Here is a 25,921-nt window from a genome sequence, read left to right on the forward strand (position 1 = left end):
CAAGACTGTTGTCTTATTGACTTGACAAATGACGTACACAGATAATGAACATATTTTTATAGTGCCATAGATAACTTAAATTATTGTATTTGCATGGAACAACATAATATCAGTATTAAGTATTTATAAAATAAAACAACCAAGTTATATTTAACTTAAATTTATTTTTAAATCAACAGATGATCATACACTGCAGCCAAATAAATTATCAGTCTTAAAACATATTAACTAGTATCACAATATTGATTAGATCGCTTAAAACAAAAATAAAGTGGATATTTGGTTTAATCAACTTCCTCTACAGTCGGTCCTCTTGCGTGTTGTTGTGGACCAGTGCCAGGCATGCCTCCAGCCCCAGCGCCGTGCAGCTTGCTCATGATGGGCGAGCAAACTCGCTGGAGGTCCTTCAACTTGTGTTCGTATTCTTCCTGCTCCGCCAAGGTGTTATTGTCCAGCCAACGCAGTGCCTCGTCGCACTCGCGGCGAGCAGAATTCTTGTCATCCTCACTCAACTTCGCTCCAGCGTCGTCCAGCGCCTGTCGCACGCTGAACACATAGGACTCGAGCTGGTTGCGCGCCGCTACCCGCTGTCGCTGTTTCTCATCCTCCTCCTTGTAGCGTTCCGCTTCTGACAACATCCTGTCGATCTCCGCCTGCGATAGCCTGCCCTTGTCGTTCTTAATTACTATGTTCTTGCTACGACCGGTGCTGTTCTCCTTCGCAGATACGTTAAGGATACCGTTAGCGTCCAAATCGAATGTGACGTCGATCTTTGGAACTCCTCGAGGTGCTGGTGGAATACCAGTGAGGTCGAATGTGCCCAAGAGGTTGTTGTCCTTTGTCATCGCACGCTCTCCCTCGTACACTTGAATGGTAACAGCAGGCTGGTTGTCAGAATAGGTGGTAAATGTTTGAGATTGTTTGCAGGGAATCTTGCTATTCCTTTCGATGATCTTAGTCATGACTCCTCCCGCTGTTTCAATACCGAGAGATAGTGGTGCGACATCGACTAGGAGCACATCCTGGATCTTAGCATCAGTAGAGCCGCTCAAGATGGCAGCCTGTACAGCAGCTCCGTAAGCCACAGCCTCGTCGGGGTTGATGGACAAGTTGAGTTTCTTGCCGCAGAAGAAGTTCTGTAGCAGTGTCTGGATCTTAGGAATGCGCGTTGACCCACCGACGAGTACGACATCATGGATTTGGCTCTTGTCCATTTTGGCATCTTTCAAAGCTTTCTCTACTGGTTCTAAGGTACCACGGAAGAGATCAGCGTTTAATTCTTCAAAGCGAGCACGTGAAACGCGGGTGTAGAAGTCGATTCCCTCATAAAGGGCATCAATTTCAATAGTGGCCTCAGTGCTAGATGACAAAGTACGTTTCGCGCGTTCAGCGGCGGTGCGGAGGCGTCTGAGCGCGCGTGGGTTGGAACGCAGATCTTTCTTGTATTTGCGTAGGAACTCCTCTGATAGATGGTTAACGAGCCTATTGTCGAAGTCCTCACCTCCTAGATGTGTATCACCAGCCGTCGATTTCACTTCAAACAGTGATCCTTCATCGATTGTTAGAATCGATACGTCGAATGTGCCGCCACCAAGATCGAAAATCAAAACATTGCGTTCGCCTTTCAAGTTCTTGTCTAAGCCATACGCCAGCGCGGCTGCAGTGGGTTCGTTGATGATACGTAGTACATTCAAACCGGCGATGGCTCCGGCGTCCTTGGTGGCCTGACGCTGTGAGTCATTGAAGTAGGCTGGTACTGTGATGACGGCGTCCCGAACTGTAGATCCAATGTATGCTTCAGCTGTCTCCTTCATTTTTACCAAAACCATGCTGCTAATCTCTTCTGGTGCAAATCGCTTCATTTCCCCTTTAAATTCAACCTGGATCTTCGGTTTGCCACAATCATTGATGACTTTGAAAGGCCAATGTTTCATGTCCTGTTGAATTTTTTGGTCATCAAACTTGCGTCCAATTAACCGTTTCGCGTCAAAAACTGTGTTGTTGGGGTTCAAAGCCACTTGATTCTTCGCTGCATCACCAATCAGACGCTCTGTATCCGTGAATGCAACATATGATGGTGTGGTACGGTTGCCTTGGTCGTTTGCGATGATCTCCACATTTCCATGTTGCCAAACTCCAACACAAGAGTATGTTGTTCCAAGATCAATTCCAACTGCGGGCATTTTGATTTTGAATTATATAACTTTTATCACACAATAACTCTTCAACAAACTTATATCGCAGGATAATATTCGCCTCGGTTCTCACCGAACTCTTCGTCTTCACTGTATCGTATTTCAAATTATTCTGACTTCCCGCGCTCAGTTCGCGCTTATATATTCAAGCGAATGTATGATCTAGAATTCTCTACGTAGTACTAGAACGACCAATAGCATAAACGATGTCATAGAACATTCGAGAACGATCTATATCTACCAATCACAAAACATTACGTCATCAAGAGGGGCGGGTCAAAATGTAAAAAGGGATATCGAATGGAAAAAATTCCCATAATGTGGGGAAAATTTAAAAATAAATGTTCATTGTTCGATCAAAATAATAAACATACGTACATGTGTTAATTTTTCGTTGGCATATAATATATTATTGTTTTTGAATTACTGTTATATAGTTTGTTTGGTAAAAGAATGGATCTGGAAATATATTTTGCTAATAAAGAGTTGATTAAAAATATAGCTGAAAGAATACATCTACTTTATTTCATTTTTCACATAAAAATAAAATAGAACCAAAAGGTGCCTTTCTTATGTTGTCGGTTGCTAATTGCTATCCAAAACCTAAAAGTAGCAAATAGCGCTAGTTTTAAACATCCCTCCCAACTGCAATTTAAACTGTAATATAATTGTAACAGAGAGTGTACCTACATTAGGTACATGTAAATTGAATTATAATACATATACATGTAAACTATGTAGAAATCTTATCCTCAAATAAAAATAATCAATCAGTTTAAATTACAGTGATAATATATGAATCTAATAAAATTCAACATTACAAACAAAGTGGAATTATAAATTTTTAGTACGGCATCACTTTTTTAAGTGACACACACGGTGACACACATTGATAATCCATGCTGGAACGAGATAGCTTTATGCATTTTTCGTGTTGTAAAAGAGACAAATGATAGTATAATATGAATAGACTGTCAATGTGTGCTACAGGTATTCATGTACGTAATAGCTGTACTTTTATGGAACTTTCAAGATTTTTCTGGAATTTAAAAAGAGATGGGAACATTGTTTACGCATCGAAAACAAACCTTTGCTTTTATTTCTTTTTCCATGGATCCAATAATAATTATATTTGTCCATGATTTTTCTTACTATTTGGAATTGTATCGTTATAAAATTGTTTAAAACATCATATTATAAACACAGCGGCCTCTATAATTTTGCAATAGAAGTTATTTTTGGCGCGACCAAGTTATACGAAAATAATGACATGACTAAACTCCGAGATTGATTTATTTTTAGACTAGTGGTCCGCTCCGGCTTCGCCTGATTTGTCTATAACCTATTAAATTATATACCTACTAAAACCTTGCTCTTGAATCACTCTATCTATTAAAAAACCACATCAAAATCCGTTGCGTAGTTTTAAAGATTTAAGCATACAAATGGACAGGGACAGGGACATAGGGACAGAGAAAGCGACTTTGTTTTATACTATGTAGGAGTGATATTAGGACATAAAATATCTTGGAGACTAGAATATGAAATCTTTGCATTCCAAGTATATTTTTAATTTAACTGTATGTACCTTCTTATTACGTACCTACTAAGCGTACCTACCAATTATACAATATAACAAGTGAATTTAAAAATATTATGTAACTAACTGTTCTAAATAAGATTATACTGCGAAAATTATATACATACTATGCCGCCGATCCAAATAAAGGATGCGGTACCTATGTCTCTACTCTCTATCGAAAGAAAAAAATCTAGCTCTATCGAAAAATGAGGCATTTCTAATGTGTGTAATTAATATTATTGTAAAACTAGCGGTCCGCCCCGGCTTCGCCCGTGGTACATATGAAAAATAGATGTTGGCCGATTCTCAGACTTACCCGATATGCACAGAAAATTTCATGAGAATCGGTCCACCCGTTTCGGAGGAGTATGCAGACTAACATTGTGACACGAGAATTTTATATATTATAAGATAAGAAGATGTTATAACATTTTTGTGTTATTAATTAACATTGGGAGTTGTCTGGTAGATAGGTATTGTATGCCTACATTATAATATAATTATATCCATTATCAGTATTATGTTCTTATTAGAAAGATGGTTAAGAACGCTTGTTCAATTTAAGAACAAAGAACAAAAATTTTAAAATAAAATACAAGAATAATTGTATAAAATTTTATTAACAATTCCATAAATAAAGTGAATAAGTACTATACGACCGCTACAGTAGGAAATTTTTTCGTTTATTTCGACACATAGAAATACATTTAAATAAAACATTTACAATGGTTGAATACAGACGTGAGATTAAACTTATTAATTAATCTTAGCAGACAGGTATCAATATTTATTTGCATTTACTTGCAAAACGTTCAAATTTCGACATTAATAAATTATTGACTCAATCGTAAAACTACTTACAGACAAGTACCTAAACTTATTTTTTCATCTACATACTAAGTAAGTATATTATAATTTAAAATCCTCCTTACTTGTTACTTATACTAGGTACACAATATATTATTACAGTTTTTGGTATAACAAATATTTTTTTGGTCTAAGATTATAAAATATTATGTTAGTTAATACAATTAAATATTTTTAAACAATAATAAAAAATCCTAATGCTATAATGCCTTACAGCTCATATATTATACTGTATATTTTAAATTATTACCATTGAACTGAGATGTATTTATAGATACTATTGTCGTTGTAAAGTAATGAAAAGATTCTTATTACTTATTTTATTATAAAACAATTTTTCCCCTTCAAAGCCAACTTTTAAGCATCATCATCTAGAATAATTATTTTTTGTATTTTTAAATTCATAAGCTATGTCCACACACTCATAAATTTGCCAAAATTTTATATTTCAGTACCATCTAGCCGTGCCCACGCCGACTCTGTTATCTGGTGGATCTCTAGCACAACAATATGACGCTAATATTCCCACAGTAGCCAAGCATAATGATAAAACACTAATGCTGCAAACAGCTCCCGAAGTAATGTCATTGAGCGCTGTACCAGGCAGGGGTTGTATGGAAAGTAGAATCAGCAAGCCGAACGCACTCAGCAATGAAAACGTTGATAGCACGATGTAACCTGTAAAAATTATAAATAAATAATATATAGAAACATAAATGAGATTTCTTTGCCATAAAAGAAAAAAAAAAACATTTAAATGTATAATGACACTTGACAGTTTGAATATTAACGAAATGCCACAGCCCCATGCCACAGCCCCTTGCAATAAAAAAAAACAAAAGAGGAAGAAAAAAACGAAAACAAAAATTAACCGCCCGCATCTTGACACACGAACGATTTTAAAATTTGTTTTTGTTTATACCTAATTAAATTTTGTGGTTTCGTTGTATTATACAGGCGGCATGTGAATATAATAAACCAACATACAATGTAAGTAGTGAAAGCCAATAATTATTATTAATTACTTGTGTAAGTATAATAATTTATCTCTTATGCAATTTTGTCTCTAAAATTTTCTGTAGGTTTAATCAATTTTTTTTTTTTTTTTTTTTTTTTTTTTTTGTTATGGCAAGAAGATAACCATTTGCCAGTGTCAAGTTAAAGGTAGGGAAACCATACACGGGAAAATAGGGTAGGACGATAGCAAGATGATCAAAAGAGTTTAGGAAAAAAAAATTAATACATACTTACATTATGATAATACTTATTTACATAACTTAAATAGATTAAATGGAAATTAATTAACATTACAATTTGATATTATTGCTACATATAAAATTAGATATATTACTCAGATATTTTTTAGGGTACATAAATAGATAGGACATACGAGTAGGAAGAGGAACATTTGAGGATATTAAGGAATTATAAAAGGAAGAATGGTCGTATAGAGAGCAAGAGAAAAATATGTGGTCTATATTTCCCTCGCCCTCTCCACACTCACAAACTTCAGTATTTAACACACCAATTCTGGCTAAATGACTAGGTATACACATATGTCCAATTCTCATGCGACTTATTGAAGATATAACTAATTTATTGGCTTCAACACCAACAAACCAAGGCTTTATTGGTATTGTCGGTTGGATTCTATAATAATTCCTTCCCTTACATTGCCCAGTATCTGACCAAACCGTATTCCACGTTTCAAAGAGATATCGCTTCGGTAAGTTTAGCAGGTCATGAGAATAGTTCATGTATGGAAACATATCTCCACACTGCACCGCATCCTTGGCCAAGTTATCAGCCCTATCATTTCCTTGGATTCCACGATGGCTCGGGATCCAAGCAAAAGTTACCAGGTAACCCAGATTAATGCATTCATGTAACTTATTTTTGATTTGAAAAATAACAGGGTAAAATGGTTTATTGTAAAAAGAATATTTATCTAAGCATTGCAGAGAACTCATTGAATCAGAAAAAATTACAGATTTAGGTAGTTTCATTAATTTAATATATTCTAATGCTTTTAGGAGCCCAAAGCACTCTCCAGTAAAGACTGAAGACTCCGGCGGTAGCTTGATCTTTTGTGTAATCTTATATTGAACGTGAAATATACCAACTCCAACACAACTATCATTTGATGATTTAGATGCATCAGTGAAAATATGATGCCAATTACGCCACTCCCTATCGACATTAAACCTAAAGTTTGCATTTGAATCCGTATCATTCTTATTGATTCCAATATTGTATTTTATAATTGGTTTGATCAAAAGGCACTTAAAGTTATATGCATACAGCGGTAAAACTGGCGACTGAAAAATACTTGTTGACATTGAAATGAATTTACGGTAACTTATAACTAAACAAGGTATTGACTTATTTTTCCAGAAAGAAGACGTACTTATCCGATCGTTTAACATTTTTAATTTGTCTATTAATGGATGGTTGGAGAATTGTACTATACGGAACAAAAACCTATCAGATAAATATTGCCTTCTGATTTTCAGTGGAGGATCTCCACATTCAACCTGAAGGGCATTAATAGGGCTCGATTTCATTGCACCTAATACGATTCGCAGAGCCTTAGCTTGGATTTGATCTAATTTTTTAAGTGCCGTTACGTTACCGCTTTCTAACAAGAACGTTCCGTAGTCCAGAATACTACGAATCAAAGCATTATACACCAATTTCATACAAAAAGGGTGGGCACCCCACCAAACTCCGGAAAGACACCTTAACAAGTTTAATATATTTTCACATTTTGAGCATATATACTCGACGTGATAAGTACCAGCCATTTTGCTATCTAATAACACGCCCAAAAATTTTGTATGATTTTGGAGTGGTATCTGTTTCCCATTAAAACTAATATAAACCCTAGGAACTATCCGCAATCTCGTAAAAACTACAGCGACACTTTTGTCTACAGAAACATCTAATCCATTTTTATCTAGCCAAGACTTAAGCTCGACCAGACCTTTATTTAAAAAATTACAAGCTGAATCTAAACTAAAATCTATAGTGTATAATACAACATCATCAGCATACTGAAGAATTTTAATGCTATTATTAAATGAATCAGCTAAATCGTGCGTATAAATATTATATAATAGAGGGCTTAAGACCGACCCTTGAGGAAGACCCTTACTCGTGGTACGTTGAAAATGGACGGATTCATCAATATTTAAAACAATATATCTCTCCTCTAATAAAGAAATAATAAAATTAATTAAAACGTCTGGAATACCAAGTCTGATAAGTTTCTGTTGTAGGATGGTGATAACCACATTGTCATATGCTGAGCGAATATCAACAAACGCAGCAACAACATGTTGATTATCCGAAAAAGCAATATTGATATCTGAAGTAAGTATGGAGATGTTGTCAATGGCGCTTTTCGCCTTACGGAATCCGAATTGGCTATTCGATAAAAAATTGTTATGTTCCAAATACCACTCCAGTCGATTTTTTATTAAATGCTCTGAAATTTTGCAAAGGACAGACGATAAAGCCACTGGTCTATATGATGATACCTCACTCGAAGATTTATTTGGTTTCAAAATAGGTATAATTTCTTGAGATTTCCAAGACCGTGGAATTTTCCCAGAAATCATAATTAAATTTATGAGGTCCAGATAATATTTAAGACTAATTTCTGATAGGTGAGATAAAAAGGAATACGGGATCCCGTCCATACCCGGCGCGGAATCTTTAACACTTGAAAGAACTCCTTTGAGTTCCTCTAAAAGAAATGGAGATCCTATTACAGAGCTATAATTGTGGTCTGAAGGGGAGACAATAGGTAAGGGTTTTTCAATATACTCTGGGGCCGTAGATGGAGCTAGATTATCCATAAATTTATGAGCTAAATCCTTAGAAATTACAGATGTTTGTTCTCTGAAAGCAGATCGGAAACGTCTAATATTTTTCCACACTTCACTTGGACAAGTCTCGGGGGATAATGACGAACAAAAAGATTTCCAACCTTCTTGTTTTTTCTTCTTAAGAAGTGATCGAGTAAAGTTAATAGCTTCAGAGAGGTTATCAAAATTAATACCGGACATGTCATCTGCATAAATTCTTTCCATACGCTTCCTTTCTTTGACTGCATCACTACATTCATTATCCCACCACGGTGGGGAAGGAATTTTCAAACTTTTAGTAGATTTATGTCGGAAAGTTTCATCGGCAACTTCAATCAATATTTTAGCAAGATGTTCAGAGCACGTCTCTTCATTACCTGCATGACTTTCAGGAAGATTTATAATACGTAAATCAACCTTTTCTCTAAACTTATCCCAATTGGCATTGTTCAATTGGTACCTCAACCTTGGCTTTCTTGTTGTGTTATTAGTATTTCCTATAGGAACTGACATTAATAGAGGGAAGTGATCACTGCCGAATGAAGATGCTAAAGGACGCCATGATATGGATGAAGCTAATCCTGGCGAGCAAAGAGAAAGATCTACCGCACTCAGATTTTCATTCATTCGCGTACGTCGTGTTGGTTCACCTGTGTTAAGTATACATAAATTATGCATGTCCATAATATCTAAAAGTTGCTCACCACTACTAGTAGTAATACCACTTCCCCAATATTGGTGTTGGGAATTAAAATCACCAAGCAGTAATAAAGGAGTAGAAATTGATGTTAATAGATTTTGTAAATAATTAAACGTTGATTCTGAATTATACGATATATAAATTGAAATGATTGAAATATTTTTAAAACTAATGCCAACACTATTTACATATTTATTATTGTGCGCTGGTAATATTAGACGTTTAAATTGTATAGACTTTTTGATGAGTATGGCAGCACCACCATACCCATCAATTCTGTCATCACGAATACAAACATAACCTGGAATTCTAAAATTGAGATTTGGTTTTAGCCAAGTCTCGTTAAGAGCGATTATAATAGGATCATGCTTATTTATAATATGAATTAAATCCGATTTCTTAGGAATTATGCTCCTGCAGTTCCACTGTATTATTTTGGAATCCATTATTATTACTTATGCTATCAATTAGCTTATACAAAGTGGCAACGTTGGACGGTTTTAAAGTTTTATTTTTTAATAAAGTGTTTATTAAAGAAGTTATAATATCCATAATCTGAGATGTTTCGGTTTCATTATGGACCACTTGATATCCGCAGCCATTTTCAGGCGTAGGAATCTGAGCTTGTCTAATAATATCATTATGAGCAACTTTGTCATAACCCTTTATAGACTTAGGAGGTAATTTAGGTTTTAAATGAAAAGTTTTTTTGTATGAAGAATTTGTATTATTAACACTTATTCTGTTTGGGGTTGAATTAGAAGATGGTGCTATCAATACCTCGCCATATGATTTTGTAATTTGTGGGTAAAATTTGCTTGCCTCACCATAAGAAATATTTTTTTGAGCCATACATATTTTGATATCTTTTTGCCGTTTATACTCAGGACAGATTTTGTTAGAAGCATAATGGAAACCAGAACATAATAAGCATGACGCACAATCTTCTTCTACCGTACAAGTGTCGCCTGTGTGGTCTTGACCACACTTGTAACACCTAGGTTTGGATCGGCATATATTTTTAGTGTGACCGTATCTACAACATTGATAACATTGGACAGTAGGGAAAATATATAAGTTTACTGGCAAAGAGTTATAACAAACATAGACACGCTCAGGGAGAACTTGTCCGTCAAATGTTATAACGACTGATTGTGTAGGTTTCCAAGAAATAGTACCATTAACATTAACTTTATAATTTATCCTTCGGACCTTAATTATTTTACCACAACCTACTGGGGTGGACACATATTCTTTTACTTCCTCGGGGGACCACTCGGATGGAATGCCTTTAACAATACCAATTCTGGTAATATTGAATGATGGAATTTTTGCACTAAGATTAAAGCTACTCAAATTTTTATTTTTGACGAACTCATTAGCATCCTGTGCTGTTGTGAAAGCAACAATGCAACGGTTTCTGCCTATTTTTTTAATGCTACCAGACACAATGTTTTTTATGTTATTGTTCTTTAAAAACCTTCCAAAAGTAATGGGATGCAGAGTAGAGCCATCGCCGGGTGATGTTTCAGTTCTCTGTACATGAACAATATAAGGGAAGGAATCTGAAGGTACATATTCACACCGACTATCTTGTAATGCAACAGAGTCATGTAATTTAGGATTATTATTAGATCTATTTAGCTTATCACCAACATCAATATTTTCAGTGATCATTGATTCATTTGAATCTTTTGCATGCTTTCTATAGCGTCGTTTCTTTGGAGTACTCTCCAAATTCTGATCTAAGCATGTATTTGTAACAATTGGGATTGTTATGTAACTAGCTACCTCAGGACCGGGGGTAACCAGTCCCGGGGGAATAGGATCCGGAGGATCGTTCATAGAACAATCAGACCGAACCTTACCTCACGAAATTTAACTTTTTACATACTATAAATTAAATATATACAAAAACTTACCTAAATAAACACTAACTATACACAATTAATAAAAAATATACAATTATAAACTATATATACAAAACCAAACTCCACTGATCATATAAAAATTAATTATTTTAACTCAGCCAAGAAAAATTACACCCGCTTCATTCGAAGTTTCCCGCGCTTTTTCGTTTAATCAATTCTTCCAATCAATGTTTTTTTTAATTTTTTTTTTTTTTATTAAAAAAGTTTTATACTTTTTTTTTAAAAAAAAGTATAAAACTCACCGGAAATATAATTTCTATTCGGCAATAACTGATTTCTTCTCGACCGAAGGCCGAGTAGTCCCAATAGAAAGCAAGTGAAGCCGGAAAGCACACCAAAGTCGAGATAATAACGTCGGCCAATCTGTAAGAGGATAAAATTATATGTATGTAAGTACTCAAAAATAACTCCACGTATTTTTACCATTGTAATTCAAAATATTTAACTAAGGGCTGATTTTTCAATCTTTAGTTAAAACTTATTCGTCGAATCTACACTAATATTATAAAGAGGAAAACTTTGTTTGTTTGTTTGTTTATTTGTTTGTTTGTTTGATTGTAATGAATAGGCTCATAAACTACTGGACCGATTTTAAAAATTCTTTCACCACTCGAAAGCTACATTATCCACGAGTAACATAGGCTAGGTTTTATCCCGAAAATCCCACGGGAACGGGAACTATGCGGGTTTTTCTTAGAAAACGCGGGCGAAGCCGCAGGCGGAAAGCTAGTAATGTATAAAACTACCATTTTAAAAACGTAGGTATTCTAGTTACTTGTCCACTCAGAGGAATAAACCTATAGAGTACTTGTATCGAGCGTATACAATTTACATATATTTGTTTCTCTCTATCTAAAGAAAACGTCGTATGAAAGAATGAGATAGCTATAGACTACAAGCTACGCTTCAACATAGTCATGGCACCATTTTTACTATAGGTACGTATTTAGATAGATAGAAGGTGATAGTGATGGGATGTGCTTCAATCGATAAAATCGTGAATGCATTTTGCATTTACGGTTTCGTGAAATAATAAATGATAAAAAATAACAAAATTAATCATAAATTTCAGTTGAATACATTATTTGTTTAATCCTACGAATATAATAAATGCGAAATTAAGTAAAGAATGGATAACTTTCTCTTTCACTGCTGAACCGATTACAATGAAATTTTGTACATACACACATAGGATAGGTTTTATACCGGAAATCCCACGTGAACGGGAACTGTGCGGGATTTTCTTTAAAAACGCGGGCGGAAAGCTAGTATATTTTAAAATAAATTTTAAAACTTGAAATGTAACTAATTTAAAATAAAGATCAATAAAGTTAAAGGAGTGAGGAGAAAGGCACAGTCAGCATGAATTTTAACAAGTTCATAAAAGGACAGTCTTAAAGAAAACATTTTCCTTACATCCTACTAATAAAGCGAAAGTTTGTGAGGATGGATGTTTGTTACTCTTTCACGCGAATACTATTAAACCGATTACAATGAAATTTGGAAAAATTACTTTTGATCCCGTACTTAAATCCCACAGGAATGGGAACTATGCGGGTTTTTCTTTGAAAACGCATGTATATTAAGTATGTATTTCAATAGTAGTTTCTCATCTATGAGAACTGTCATTTAATCAACCGTTTAATTTTCACATAGTTACACATTTAAAGTAAATGTTTAAAAAAATTTCCAAATAAAAATTCACTCACACACAAATGTATTTATTATCTAAAGGAACAAAAAAAACGTAAGCGTAAGATTGCACAATTCTTCTAGAGTATCCATCTTGATAACACGCAGGCTCGAAATGCAGTGAACACAATCTAGCAAATTTCGACGGCGTCCAATCTACACGTCTCATGTTTTATACCCATTTTTTATTTAGCTCTGGAAATCTAAAACAAAATGAATTTATTAATAATCTAAAAGAGAAACAACAAACTAAACAGATAAGTTAAATAAAACAACCACGTGGTATTTTTTATTTTCCTGCTGTAGAAAATTTACATCTATTATTTGCTACAACAACTACATATAAATCTGATATAAGAAACAAAATAAATAAATCAACGTTAATATAAAATAGATTTTTTGTCATAAATCGATAATATACGCTAGATGTGTTACAACACTACGGTGGTAAACAAAATGCCAAACGTGATAATATTGTGACATTTTTTAAAAATTATTTAATTCTTTTGTATTCCACAACCCCATAAAGTGGGTAAATGTTACAGTTACAACATAAACTTATAAAAAAGCGCTTGATAAAACCTTCAAATAGTGTTAGAACATAAATATTTATCAATTTGCTGAAAATCACTTACCGATGGAAAGATATTTTTTCATTGTTTTCATCCAAAACTCCCATTCGACTAGTAATAGCCGGTAGCTAAACATACAATAGTCATTTTAGCACACTGACAAATAAAAAGAAACACTATACACTTTATATTTTCTAAATATTTCGTTAAAAACACTTGACGCACTGAGCCCACCAGCTGGTTGGAAAACAAACTGACTGCCGGCGCGCTACGTTTGAAGACAGTGCAGATACTCTATCGCTATCTCAATCTGACTTATGCTGTTATTGACTAAGAGTAAGTAGATAAGAAAATATGTATTTTGTTCTGCCTCAATATAAGAACTCTATAGGTTTATTCCTCTGAGCTTGTCCATATATTTTGACAGTTTACGTGACATTTTAATATTATAGTGTAATACTTTATTGGACCGATAAGTTTTAACCAAGCATTGAAAAATTTGCCCAAGAGAAAATTCTTATTATTATCATATTGCAATAATTGCGTTTGAATTTTATAACTGGTGTGATTACGAAGCTGTGCGCGAATCAATCGTCATTCAAATTCACTTTTTTATGTTCTTTATTGTTCGATTTTATCCACGTATTTAGTAAAGACTAATGTGCCAAAAGTTGTATTTTAAGATACCATATCTAGCGAAAAACGCAAAAACTGTAGGACGCGGACGCAGCCATTTTAATATGCACGTATGATGTAATGTACAGATTTAGTAATAGATAGCTGTAGTTTCTAGATTTGAAACATGATTTTATGTGATTTTCCTTCAATAATGAATTTGTGAGCTTATTGTTGACGAGAGTCGTGACAACGTCTTTTAATTCGATAGAGCCAGCTGCACGTACGAAAAAACATGACTCATGCGGCGTTACCTCGCTCTGAAGCGTTCCATGTAACTTGTAAGGCTTGAAGTGCAAGCGAGAGCGCGGAACGAGCGACAAAGAAGCACGACGTTGTCACGTTCAACTATCGTCAGTAAACCGACTTTACAGACAACCAATTTTTTTTGCGTGAATTGCGTGGACGCTGACTGCACACTTACCTATGCATCGTGTATGTAGAGGACTTAGAAATTTAGAATACATATTCAGTTTCTATATGTATTCAGGTAGAGGAGTGTAGTATGCTTACAATTTTTAAAAATCCAATTAAAAAATGTACAATACAATGCAAACGAAACATTATTTGAAACACACACACCACACATCTTTTGTTAATCGTTATAAGGTCGAATTTCGAACAATGGGGTGCAATGGGTCTCCAGTGACTATCTTACTAATTAATCACTATAATATCTCAATTTCTAAATTCGAAAGTTTGCATGTTTGTTTTTTGTGTTTGTGTGTTTACGCAAAAACTGCTAAACCGATTTTCATGAAATTTCGTACACACAAAGGATTAACACATAGGGTAGTTTTTATCCCGAAATTCCAACGGGAACGGGAACTGTGCGGGTTTTCCTTTAAAAACGCGAGCAGAACTGCGGGCGAAAAGCTAGTTAGTACATGATAAACAAAGGAAACTTACGCTATACATCATATAGAAGCTCAGTCCAGTAGTCAGTCCACCGCACAGTGTCAGCATCAAGGCAGCAATGGTCAGCGAAGCAGTCGCAGCACTCATGGATTTTAGGCTTGAGAAGGATTTGTAGGTCTCTTCGGAGTATACTGAGGGGGATTGGGTTGCTACCCTGGAAAAGGTTATATCGGTTATTTATGTGGTTATCTACCTTATTGTAAAGGGATTTTGTTTGAAGGTGATTTCATAGATTGGTATTAAAATATAGTGGTTTACTTCGAAGCGACGATAGATCCTCGAGGCTCGAATACGTCGAAGAATCGTCAGAATAGGTTCAGCCGTGCTTGAGCGATTTTCTTGTCTGTATTTAAAATTGAAAGTAAAAAAATCTGGTAAAGTTGAATATGTAATAAATAAGAAACATCAATAATTGGACGATCACTCGCAGTGTAAAATGTTTTTATTCTAAATATTTCTAGATATTTCGGTCACAAATCAATACAATTCATATTTAATTTCTAAGGCACCAGGCATGTATCGCATTTCGCATCCTTTTTGAACACTTTGTACCTAACTTTATTACTAACTAGCTTTCCGCCCGCGGCTTCGCCCGCTTTGTCTAAAACATAATAAATTATATACTAAAACCTTCCTCTTGAATCACGCTATCTATAAAAAAAAACCTCATCAAAATCCGTTGCGTAGTTTTAAATATTTAATTTATTTTATACTATGTAGTGATTAATACATACGTAGTAACTAACAACAACCAAAATGACTCTATAAAACAAAACTTACCTAGGCATTATAACAGCGGTAGTCTTATCCCGTTTCGGAGTTACTCTCCTACTTTCTCTACTCGCCTCCCGTCTATCCATATCAAAACTCCTTTCCTTTTTATCCCTAAAACTGGTCACAAACACGTCTTGCCTCTCAAACTCTGGCAACCCATAGTTTAACTTCTGTTGAGCTTTTGGTGATATTGGAGATGTCGCACTGCGCGTTAAAAGGTTTGCGCAGGATTTAGATGGAGTCACACTACGTGTAGGCGTGCTAGATGTCATTTTTATCGGAGTTTCAGGGTATCTGGGACTTTCGGATTTATTAGGCGTCATTCGCACAGATGGCTGGCTAGCGTAGCTCTTTAGTTTTCTAGGTGTAGATAATAACTCGTGTAGCTTTTGCGTAGCTATCAAATGCTTTTGCGACATCATTGGAGATGTGAAGGTCACTCGTGTGTTTCGTTCTTCGTCGTCTGAAGGGACTATTGCGTATCTTAGAGTCTTGCCGTTGACAGTTTTAACTATTTCAGTTGGTATTTCTTTCAATTCGTGGTCGTCTGGGGCATCTACATTGTATTCTTCTACTTCGCTCTCGTCTGCTTCCACTATTCTTTTTTTTGTTGGTGAATAGTCGACTGTATCATCAAAATCACGGATTACTTCGTATCGATGCTTTGTTCTAGAATCTTCCAACCCGTCGTCGCTTTCTGCGTTTCTATCGTATTTGGATTGTTGTTTTTGCCTGAATTGCGCCATTTCAAGATCTTCGCTTCTTGTTCTACAGCGAACAATGGTACGTGCTGGCTTGCACATTAAGGAGGATTGTCGTTGAAAAGTCCTGGTTTGGAACTTTGGTGGTTTTGGCGGCAATTCTGGCGGTTCATCTTTGTGCCTTCCAGCTGGGGACATCCTTAAAGGATTATCTGATATATCTGTTCTTAAAATTCTGTTGCTTAGTTCAGTTGTCCGTGGTGAATTGGCTCCTAAAGGTGGTACTCTCTGCCTCTCTGGCGATATAATTCTCTTCATGCATGATTTTTGCGCGAAAACAACTTCGCTTTGTGAACAAAAGGCAGGATTTGAATAATATTTGTATACTATTTTCGGAGAGTCCATGTTTAAGCGTAGTGTTTCCCCTGAGTTATGAAACTTGTTTGCTTGTCCGTTAGAGCATGGCTCCTGTTAGCTGGGGTGGCGTTTGGCCGTGTCCGTTAGGGTCTGCTGGTTTTCTTAAAGAACGCTCTTACATTGTCCATCTAAGCATCAGTTTTACTAAGCCCTTAGAATTCACTCGAAATATTAAACTTAAATTTTAAGGTAAAAAATCACACAAAACAACACACGCAAATAGGGTTACACTGTTCAGCTTTAAGCTCGTTAACACATAACATAAAACACACTAAAATTATTTTAGCTATAGCTTAGCATACTATGTTAAAATATTTTTCAATTATTATTATTACACGTTTACAACGTTCATTCGTACACGTCCAAGTAAGTCTACAGTTAACCGCCAACTGATAGAGGGATTCGTTTTTGAAAAAAAAGCTAGGGTCCGGATGGCGCGCGCGCACCCCTGTTAGCACGCGCTGTTCAAATTCCATACGAATTTTAACTGCAATCGATTTTAGCTTCTATTTATTTACAATAACGACCTTTTTATCGTACCTTTGATTATGGTTTTATGTTGAATCGTATTCTTAGTGTAATAACGTTGAAATTACAAAGTTTTTGTTTAGAAAATTGCGCAAACGTCCCGTGAACGGAAGAACGACTCGGGACAAAATTAGGGTTCCTTTATGATGCTAGAAATCATTTTGAGAAGAAGGTTAATAAAGAGAAACAATGAGTAGCTTGTTAAAGTTAAATGTGTTTATTATTTTAAGAAGGAAGCACTAGACATAAATTCTATTGTTCATATTATAAATGTCTTAATTTAAAATATGCTTAAATTGTTGTGGAAATATTTTATGTTATTACTTATTGTTAATATTAAAATATTGTGAACACCAAATTCTATTAAAAATTGTATTTGAAAATTAGTAAAAAAGCTTTCATTTTGTCAAAATGTTATTAAGTATTTCTAAAATAATAAAGACTGATCAATTAAGCTCCGAATACTTCAGGCATTTGAATAGTTATATAAAACTACTGACCCCATTTAGATGCAATTTTAAACATCTTTACGCGATAAATCATCTACAAAAATATATATTTTCTTGTAAAAATGTACTTTTGAATTATTTACCAGTGAAACAGCTGACTACCAAGTTTTATATGTGTAACCTACACCTGCTAAAACTAAAGGTCGGTATAATTATTAGATACAAACGCTTGTTGCTATCGTAAATAAAAACTAGGTGCATCACACCTGTCGCAAATTATGAAATAGGTAATAACCAAAACAATTATGTATTAGGTACCTACATATATTAAATATTTTAAACGTTCGATTGATTTTCTTTCTAAGAGATTAGGCTCGAAAAGTATAATATTTAGTTTATTACTTTATCTCGCGGATCCAATCCTGAACCTGTAGTCTTTACTAAATAGTAGGTACGTAGGTATTAACTATAGTACGTAAAAGACATGCCTTGTATCATTTTATTATTATAGAGAATACGTTTACAAAGCCATACAGTCGAATTGCGAATCTCTGCCTTTTTGATAGTCTGTGAAATGACGTATTAAAAGTCCTCAGCGAACCTCAATATAGGAGGAGATTCTTTCAAATAATAGGTAACTTACCGCATAGTAAATAGCTTCTTGCGGCTCTTATTTTTCTTCTATTGCGTGGATATCATTCTTTCGTCCCTTATTTCTTTTTAAGCCTACATTATCATTCTATCTGTGTGTTTAACTTTATTAAAGTTGGGTCAGTAGCTTAGGTGTAAAATATTTTCCTACCTATATGTTTTAAATAAGTTACGTTATATCAAAAACATTCCTACATCCTACGTAAAAGTGCATTAACAAAACTGCATGGAGTTCAATCGAATAAGTTTTTATAACTCCATTGAGTGCCACGTGCCGTAACGGTTCGGAACAGCTGCTTGCGCGTACGCAGCTGCGGTGAGATGTCCTCAACCTTTGGGGTGTTTGAATATATACCTATGAAACGGATGCATTTGAAAAGAGTTATCATTGTTTGAGAGGGTGAATATTTTAGGACATTAATAAATAAATAAATTTCTACTAGTAAATCTCGTTCTTGCTTATTATTTTCGTACATCCGAAACGGTGGTTGTTAAAAAATACTATTCATTTTTACGAATTTGTCACTTGTTACGCTTTTTTGGTTTGTCACCAAACTTGGTTTATAAAAAACAGAGACCGAGACAGAGACAGAGACATGTATTATAGAACAAATCTATACTAATAGTATAAAGCTGAAGAGTTTGTTTGTTTGAACGCGCTAATCTCGGGAATTACTGGTCAGATTTGAAAAATTCTTTCAGTGTTAGATAGCCTGTAGCGACACCTCGCTCTGAATCGCGCAAGCGAAATGTTTTCGCTACAGAGCATATATACAACTTTCCGACATCACCCATCGGGGCCTTCACGGCCGGCCAGTCGAGTAGACTGGTCGAGGATCCTCCCTTTTTCGATGGAGGAATTCCACCTTCCTTCCTTCACAAGCCCATTTATCGAGAAAGGCTATAGGCTATATATCATCACGCTAAGACCAACAGGAGCGGAGGCACGCGAGTGAAACCGCACGGCACAGCTAGTATGCAAATATAATTGAAAAAAGAATTCCCATTCCTATTATATTCGTTATCGAATTAACAAAATGACTTGAAATTAACTTGAAAAAACAGTTGACGACCTCTGCCAATTGCAAATTGAATATCGACCGGTACCCGTATAAATGTTATTATCTCCTTTATTTATTTGCTATCTCCCTCACACCCATGCGCAAGAAAGAGACGCAAATTGTGCAAATTCTATTGATAAAACTTTGACCATTTTGATAAACGTGGCATTGACCTTGTCCAATATGACATAAGAACTATCTGTGTCCTGAATATTATCCTATTTATTACATTCATTTTGCACGCCTCATAAGCGAAGCGTTGAGGTGGGTACTACTGTCACTTCGCGCAAAACATCTGATTTTTCAAACTTAAAATGTCTTTATGTATCATACATTGCACTTGTAAGATAATACATACACACACATATTAAGAAAAAACACTATTTTTAACGTTCATGATATTTTTGATGTCATTTTTGTTATTTAAACTAGTTAAAAAACAGTTTAAAAAAGTTCTGTCTTGGACGTCCGTGTGTCTGTATGTGCGGATCCTTTTTCTTGTTAACACGATAGCGACCGAAATACTTTACTAATCGAGTCTTTTTTTTTCTCTTACGCTTGAGTATGCTCAGGAATAGAACCCTTTCATTTTTCAGGGTCTGATTTGATGTGGTTTAATTGTTATTAAATAAACAAAAATAATAATTAATAAATATTTATTAAAAACAAAATTATGAGGCGTGCACTTTTGGATTTTCCAAATTATTTTAGTTTTCTTTGTAACTATGTCTGTTTCTCAGTTAATTGAAAAAATATGATTGATGATTAATTTTCACTAAATTCAAAAAGTTAGTATAAAACAAAAACATTTTAAGGTATTACGTGGACGTAGGTACAACTTTTATAACGTACTAGCGGTCCGCCCCGGCTTCGCCCGTGGTACATATTTACGTTTTCTCTACATAAAAACCATCCTCGTACTTCAAGGAATATAATAAAAAAAGAATTATCGAAATCGGTTCAGCCGTTCTCGAGTTATGCGCTTACCAACACATTTTGCGATTCATTTTTATATATAAGATTATCTTTACGTACTTAGGTATATTAGGTATTTGTTCATGCAAATTAATTCTTTCCCTTAACAGTTAACAGGTTCACTCAAATATTATGAAATGTTCATGTCTCAGACAACGAGACGCCGTTTTATTAAAAACTTTAATGAAACTCCGCCATGTCATTTAGCAGAAAAGTTAGCTGAATTAGACTTTGAAGTTTGAACTCCGTATCATAAATTTTCTAATCTGTGTGATACGAGAATTCGTTCATGCGGTTTTTTAAATACGAATCGGTAAGAATGTGTGTTACTCTTTCATCCGAAAACCACAATGGATTTTGATATCTACCAATTGGCGGTGATGTGGCATATTTGATACCTATGTACCAGAATTACACATATGCAATTAAAAAATACTTGCTTTCGCCGCAGTTGAAACCGCGCCACATAGCTTATTACATAATCGACAATGATCTGCGCGCTTTAGGGCCGGCGCCCACTGCCGGCACGGCACGGCATGGCACGGCAGAGCATCCCGCGGCGTGCAATGGCATCCCGCGGCATGCCGTGGCATCCTGCTAAAAGCCCCACTAATGCTGCATAAGTTTCAACCTTATTTCAACTAGCTAGCAATCATAATTCCTCGACCCCAAAGCAAGACACGTCATGCCGCCGCATCCTGCGGCGTGCCGCGTCATGCTGCAGCATCCTGCGATACGTCGCGGCATCGTGGCATCGAAATAAAGTAACTTGAATTCTAAACTGATTGAAATAAGATTCAAAATAACTTCATTAGTAATAAAATCCTCTGCCCTGCCATGCCACGCCGTGCCGGCAGTGGGCGCCGGCCCTTACTCACCTATCGTTTTACCAACTCCTAACAAATATTAAATAATTTATTTCTAACATTCACAACACATTCAGCTCGCTATACCAACCGTTCGGTCTTTACCTTCTAAAGACACACTTAACCTATCACACATATAGCTTAAACTGTCAGTTCCCTAAAACAAAATGAAGCCATCAGTAAAGAAGTCACACAGCAGATCCTCGAGAGCCGGGCTGACTTTTCCCGTGGGCAGGATTCACAAAATGCTGAAAAAGGGGAACTACGCACCACGCGTCGGATCTGGCGCTCCTGTATACCTCGCTGGGGTCTTAGAATACTTAGCTGCAGAAATATTAGAACTTTCACTTGAAGTCGCTAAGGATAACAACAAGACCAGGATCATACCACGACACATTATGATGGCAATTAAAAGTGACGATGAATTGAATCAAATGTTATCAGGAGTAACGATTTCACAAGGCGGTGTCCTGCCATCTATAAATTCAGTTCTGTTGCCGAGGAAAACAGTGAAAAATACGACAAAGATGCAATCGTCACAGAGTTCATGATATTTAGAAGATAAGCCAGTAATTTATTCCTTATTTATTGCTTTTGAATAATAAATGTATAATAAATTTTTAATTGAATGTTTGATAAACTTAGTCCTTTTAAGGACTGCAATGTTTCTGTTTCTTGTTTTCTGACAACTTCAATAAAATGTGTTATAGAAGTATCTTATTGTTTAATGCCTTTGTGTGAATATAATATTGTGACACACACATCTGCACTTGCTACAATTGTTTTTTTGTCATGTAACTGTTTTTTGTGTTCGGTCAGTTGGGCATTCATTATCTTTGTTTCAGTATGATTAAAATATATCATGTATTATAATTTTATTAAGTATACGTACCTATGTCTAAAATAATACTTATATGTAAGGTATAATGTAGTTAGAATTTATTAACATACTAGAGGTCCGCCCCGGCTTCGCCCGTGGTACATATTTCGCAATAAAAGGTAGCCTATGTCCTTTCTCGGGTATCAAAATATCTCCATACCAAATTTCATGCAAATTGGTTCAGTAGTTTAGGCGTGATTGAGTAACAGACAGACAGACAGACAGAGTTGAGTCAGAGTTTGAGATAGATTGTAATAATACTGGAATATTTGTGTTTAAATAAAAAATGTTCAGCAAAACCTACTTGTAAGTTGGAAAGTTAAAATTTTGTTTTGTTTGTGTTTATTTGTATGAATAAAATTAATATCGGGAAATATTTGTTTTATTTTTTAACCTTCTTATAAAATCTTGAAATGCCCGAATATGTGATGAATATATTTAGATACTAACTGTAGATTAAAAAATAATCGCAAAGAAAAGTTATTCAAATTTTGAAACAAAAGAAAACTACCTACCTACATTCAAAGATGAATTTGATATTTTGGTTTTATGACATTCAAAAGCTTTATAATTTATATATCTACATTTAAAAAAAAAGAAAAAAATGAAATATGTTTTAAAGTAACTACTATTACCACAGAATATAATATAACTAGCTTTCCGCCCGCTGCTTCGCCTGCGTTTTCAAAGAAAAATCCGTTCCCGTAGGATTTCCGGGATAAAACCTATCCTATGTCCTTTCTCGGGTATCAAAATATCTCTATACCAAATTTCATGCAAATTGGTTCAGTAGTTAAGGCGTGATTGAATAACAGACAGACAGACAGACAGAGTTACTTTCGCAAATTTATAATATTAGTATGGATAGTGCTAGTACTATAAACTTGATCCAATATTTATTCAATAAGACTTCTAGAAAAGCTTTTCAATCGTCATGATACGGTTTAAATGAGTTAATAATTAACAATTACTTGTAGGAATTTGAATTACATATGTAATGCAAACAAAACTTGTAGGGTCTCAATCCCTATTTTGTCCCTTTCAATTTTTTTTATGAACATTTTTATGCACTATTACAGTTATATATTGAGCGTAATATGTTCAAAATGTATATTTTTTGACATAATCTGTAATTGACCCAGTAAATCTTTGATTTGTAAATCTTTGAGTGTGTGCGTTGCATGGAAACATGGTAATTGCGGCCCTGAAAAGGGCCTTGTCTTTCCGAAATAAATGAAACACCAATTCAAAACTTTATTCTATCTTTTATTTAGTTTATTCAACCCCCAAACCCATACAACGTACGCCCTTGTCTCTTCAAAGCGTACACCACATCCATAGCTGTTACAGTCTTACGTTTCGCGTGTTCTGTGTACGTGACCGCGTCTCTAATAACATTTTCTAGAAACACCTTCAAAACTCCTCTAGTTTCTTCATATATTAAGCCAGAGATGCGTTTGACACCACCACGACGAGCCAAGCGGCGTATAGCTGGCTTCGTAATGCCTTGAATGTTGTCTCTCAACACTTTTCTGTGACGTTTCGCGCCACCTTTTCCGAGGCCTTTACCGCCTTTGCCGCGACCTGTCATGGTGATGGTTTGATGTACACTGGCTATCGGTTTGACAAGCGTCCGCTTTTTATAACATTTTTTAATCTATAATGAGGGTAGTTTGGAATGTTGTTTTGTGAGTGCATCGATGGAACTGTGTTAGACTGTGTGGATGTGGATTGTAAGTGCCTGGGTTCGAATCTCGGCTGTGCTTGGGAATGTTTTTTATTTTTATTTTTTAACTGCAGTCCAATCTTTATTTTACATTATATATATGTATTTAATTTCTATATGGACTATACAAAAACTATTTTTTCTAGATAAATTCTAAAATATAATCACAGAAAAAAGAATTGTATACGTATCTATTGCCAGATATTATTAAAGTTCTTTATTTAATTAATATAGAATTTAGAATAACGTAAATCAATGCAACATATTTTCATTTTATAATCATCAAATGTATGGGAAATAAGCCTATAATACTTTACTTAATATTAGGCACGATGTAAATTCGAACAATTGAAATTTTTTTTCTTGATAATGCAATCTTTATCATGAGAATTTAATTTGAATTTTATCAGGCCTGAACAAAATAACTAAAAGAAGATCAAGATAACATTTTTTACAATTTAGTTTCAGGTACCAACTATTGCACATCGTTTAATACGTCACTGTCTTATGATTGGACAAAACTTATACAACAGCGCACTATACCTACCCACTCCTGACACCCACCTAAAAACTTATAAATAACCGCCAAAACTGCCCCCATCAAACTGCAAGATGGCGCCAAAAAAATCTGTCAAATCCATGAAGCCCGAAATGTCAAAACCGATAGAACGGCCGATAACAAAATCGAAAAAGCCTAAAAAGAAGAACTACAGAAGCTTCGGAATTTATTTATACAAAATTTTGAAGACAATCAACCGCGACTCCGGGATCTCTACTCAATCTATGGTGATAATGAATAATTTTGTTATGGACATGTTTGAAAATATAGCAGCGGAGGCAGGAAAGTTGATTTCTCATACCAAGAAGACAACTTTAAGTAGCAGTGATTTGCAGTCTGCTGTTAAATTGTTAGTGCCTGGAGAACTATGGAAACATGCTAACGCACAAGGCATAAAGGCGCTGACAATATATCATAACAACCAGGCGCGGCCGAGTGAATGACACTGTACAGATTATTTTGAAGTTTTTTACGTTTACAAGTGTGATTTTGAAAGAAGATTGAGAACAATTATTGAAATTAATAAGAAGTGACATTCGTTTACAGATTATATATGATTTTGAATGCAGATATATATTTAATAATGAAGGAGGTTGATTCCCGCTTTTTACGTGTACCTACGGACTATATTTTACATATTATTTTATGATTGTGAAATGATTGATAAATATTAAATTATGAAGAGCGACTGATTTTTACGTGTACAGATTATAAATGATTGATAATAAATTAAACTATGCATAAGTTATTTTCTTTTATTTAAGGTCCTTTTTAGCTTGATACTTTGGTTTCCATTATTACACGACACACATCAAAATATAGATAACCTAAAAAACACGAAATGTGTCAATCTCAAGGTAGGTATATACTCTCAAGGAAGAAATAAAAGTGCAGGTTACACCAAATAATTTATTAAAAAAAAATTACATATAACATTTACATTCTTATTAGTAGAACTTATAATACTGTTTTAAATTAAGAAAGTTATATGCATCACAATAATATCGAATAGACATAAAGCTAGGTAAATCCCTGTAAAATTAATTATGGTTACTACCATTATATAATTTAATTACATCCTAAATGAAAAATTTACAAGGATGGAATTAAAAGTATTCACTTTAGGAACTTATTTATAACTGGACATACCTACATATGTATTACTAGCTTTCCGCCTGCGGCTTCGCCCGCGTTTTCAAAGAAAAACCCGCATAGTTCCCGTTCCCGTGGGATTTCCGGGATAAAACCTAGCCTATGTTACTCGTGGATAATGTAGCTTTCGAATGGTGAAAGAATTTTTAAAATCGGTCCAGTAGTTTATGAGCCTATTCAT

At 34.9% G+C, this 25,921-nt stretch overlaps 6 protein-coding genes and 1 long non-coding RNA gene across 9 annotated transcripts; 2 read left to right on the forward strand and 5 right to left on the reverse strand.

Moving 5' to 3' along the window:
* Positions 1–190: 190 nt before the first annotated feature.
* LOC149896473 (heat shock protein 68-like) lies at positions 191–2,290 on the reverse strand. Its single transcript, XM_090117636.1, has one exon. It carries the CDS (start codon positions 2,181–2,183, stop codon positions 285–287), a length of 1,899 nt encoding a protein of 632 aa, XP_089973762.1. The 5' UTR covers positions 2,184–2,290; the 3' UTR covers positions 191–284.
* Positions 2,291–4,918: 2,628 nt separating this feature from the next.
* spdo (sanpodo) lies at positions 4,919–17,250 on the reverse strand. Its single transcript, XM_090117563.1, has 4 exons — positions 15,782–17,250; positions 14,993–15,155; positions 11,387–11,507; positions 4,919–5,322 (listed from the first exon to the last, which is right to left on the reverse strand). Exons 1-4 carry the CDS (start codon positions 16,879–16,881, stop codon positions 5,093–5,095), a joined length of 1,614 nt encoding a protein of 537 aa, XP_089973689.1. The 5' UTR covers positions 16,882–17,250; the 3' UTR covers positions 4,919–5,092.
* LOC149896475 (late histone H2B.L4-like) lies at positions 5,471–25,317 on the forward strand. 3 transcript variants are annotated; one of them, XM_090117564.1, is made up of 2 exons: positions 5,471–5,673; positions 24,492–25,317. In XM_090117564.1, the coding sequence occupies exon 2, from the start codon at positions 24,642–24,644 to the stop codon at positions 25,029–25,031; it is 390 nt and encodes a 129-aa protein (XP_089973690.1). In that variant the 5' UTR covers positions 5,471–5,673; positions 24,492–24,641; the 3' UTR covers positions 25,032–25,317. The 3 variants fall into 3 exon arrangements, with proteins under 3 accessions (XP_089973690.1, XP_089973691.1, XP_089973692.1); XM_090117565.1 differs by having other exon boundaries at positions 5,471–5,634; XM_090117566.1 differs by lacking the exon at positions 5,471–5,673 and adding an exon at positions 11,469–11,533.
* LOC149896476 (uncharacterized) lies at positions 9,589–11,271 on the reverse strand. Its single transcript, XM_090117700.1, has one exon. It carries the CDS (start codon positions 11,056–11,058, stop codon positions 9,613–9,615), a length of 1,446 nt encoding a protein of 481 aa, XP_089973826.1. The 5' UTR covers positions 11,059–11,271; the 3' UTR covers positions 9,589–9,612.
* Positions 12,850–13,746, reverse strand: LOC149896477 (uncharacterized). Its single transcript, XR_016458325.1, has 2 exons — positions 13,472–13,746; positions 12,850–13,039 (listed from the first exon to the last, which is right to left on the reverse strand). It is a non-coding gene; the product is annotated as an uncharacterized LOC149896477 (long non-coding RNA).
* LOC149896478 (histone H2A, sperm-like) lies at positions 21,434–22,236 on the forward strand. The gene has a single exon (XM_090117539.1). The coding sequence runs from the start codon at positions 21,591–21,593 to the stop codon at positions 21,972–21,974; it is 384 nt and encodes a 127-aa protein (XP_089973665.1). The 5' UTR covers positions 21,434–21,590; the 3' UTR covers positions 21,975–22,236.
* Positions 23,573–23,899, reverse strand: LOC149896479 (histone H4). The gene has a single exon (XM_090117624.1). It carries the CDS (start codon positions 23,892–23,894, stop codon positions 23,583–23,585), a length of 312 nt encoding a protein of 103 aa, XP_089973750.1. The 5' UTR covers positions 23,895–23,899; the 3' UTR covers positions 23,573–23,582.
* Positions 25,318–25,921: the final 604 nt, after the last annotated feature.

Source organism: Colias eurytheme, chromosome 28 (genome assembly GCF_061535395.1).
Source record: "Colias eurytheme isolate Ceu_HAF_F1 chromosome 28, ilColEury1 Martin Lab GWU primary, whole genome shotgun sequence".
Taxonomy (NCBI): domain Eukaryota; kingdom Metazoa; phylum Arthropoda; class Insecta; order Lepidoptera; family Pieridae; genus Colias; species Colias eurytheme.

Excerpts from the sequence above, each read along its gene's own strand:
- LOC149896476 (XM_090117700.1), bottom strand. The coding sequence starts at position 11,058 with ATGAACGATCCTCCGGATCCTATTCCCCCGGGACTGGTTACCCCCGGT.
- LOC149896479 (XM_090117624.1), bottom strand. The coding sequence starts at position 23,894 with ATGACAGGTCGCGGCAAAGGCGGTAAAGGCCTCGGAAAAGGTGGCGCG.
- LOC149896473 (XM_090117636.1), bottom strand. The coding sequence starts at position 2,183 with ATGCCCGCAGTTGGAATTGATCTTGGAACAACATACTCTTGTGTTGGA.
- LOC149896475 (XM_090117564.1), top strand. The coding sequence starts at position 24,642 with ATGGCGCCAAAAAAATCTGTCAAATCCATGAAGCCCGAAATGTCAAAA.
- LOC149896478 (XM_090117539.1), top strand. The coding sequence starts at position 21,591 with ATGAAGCCATCAGTAAAGAAGTCACACAGCAGATCCTCGAGAGCCGGG.
- spdo (XM_090117563.1), bottom strand. The coding sequence starts at position 16,881 with ATGGACTCTCCGAAAATAGTATACAAATATTATTCAAATCCTGCCTTT. Across the intron at positions 15,156-15,781 it reads ACCGCTGTTATAATGCCTAG|GGTAGCAACCCAATCCCCCT; the intron begins GTAAGTTTTGTT and ends AACCTTTTCCAG. Across the intron at positions 5,323-11,386 it reads GAATAGAAATTATATTTCCG|GTTACATCGTGCTATCAACG; the intron begins GTGAGTTTTATA and ends TAATTTTTACAG.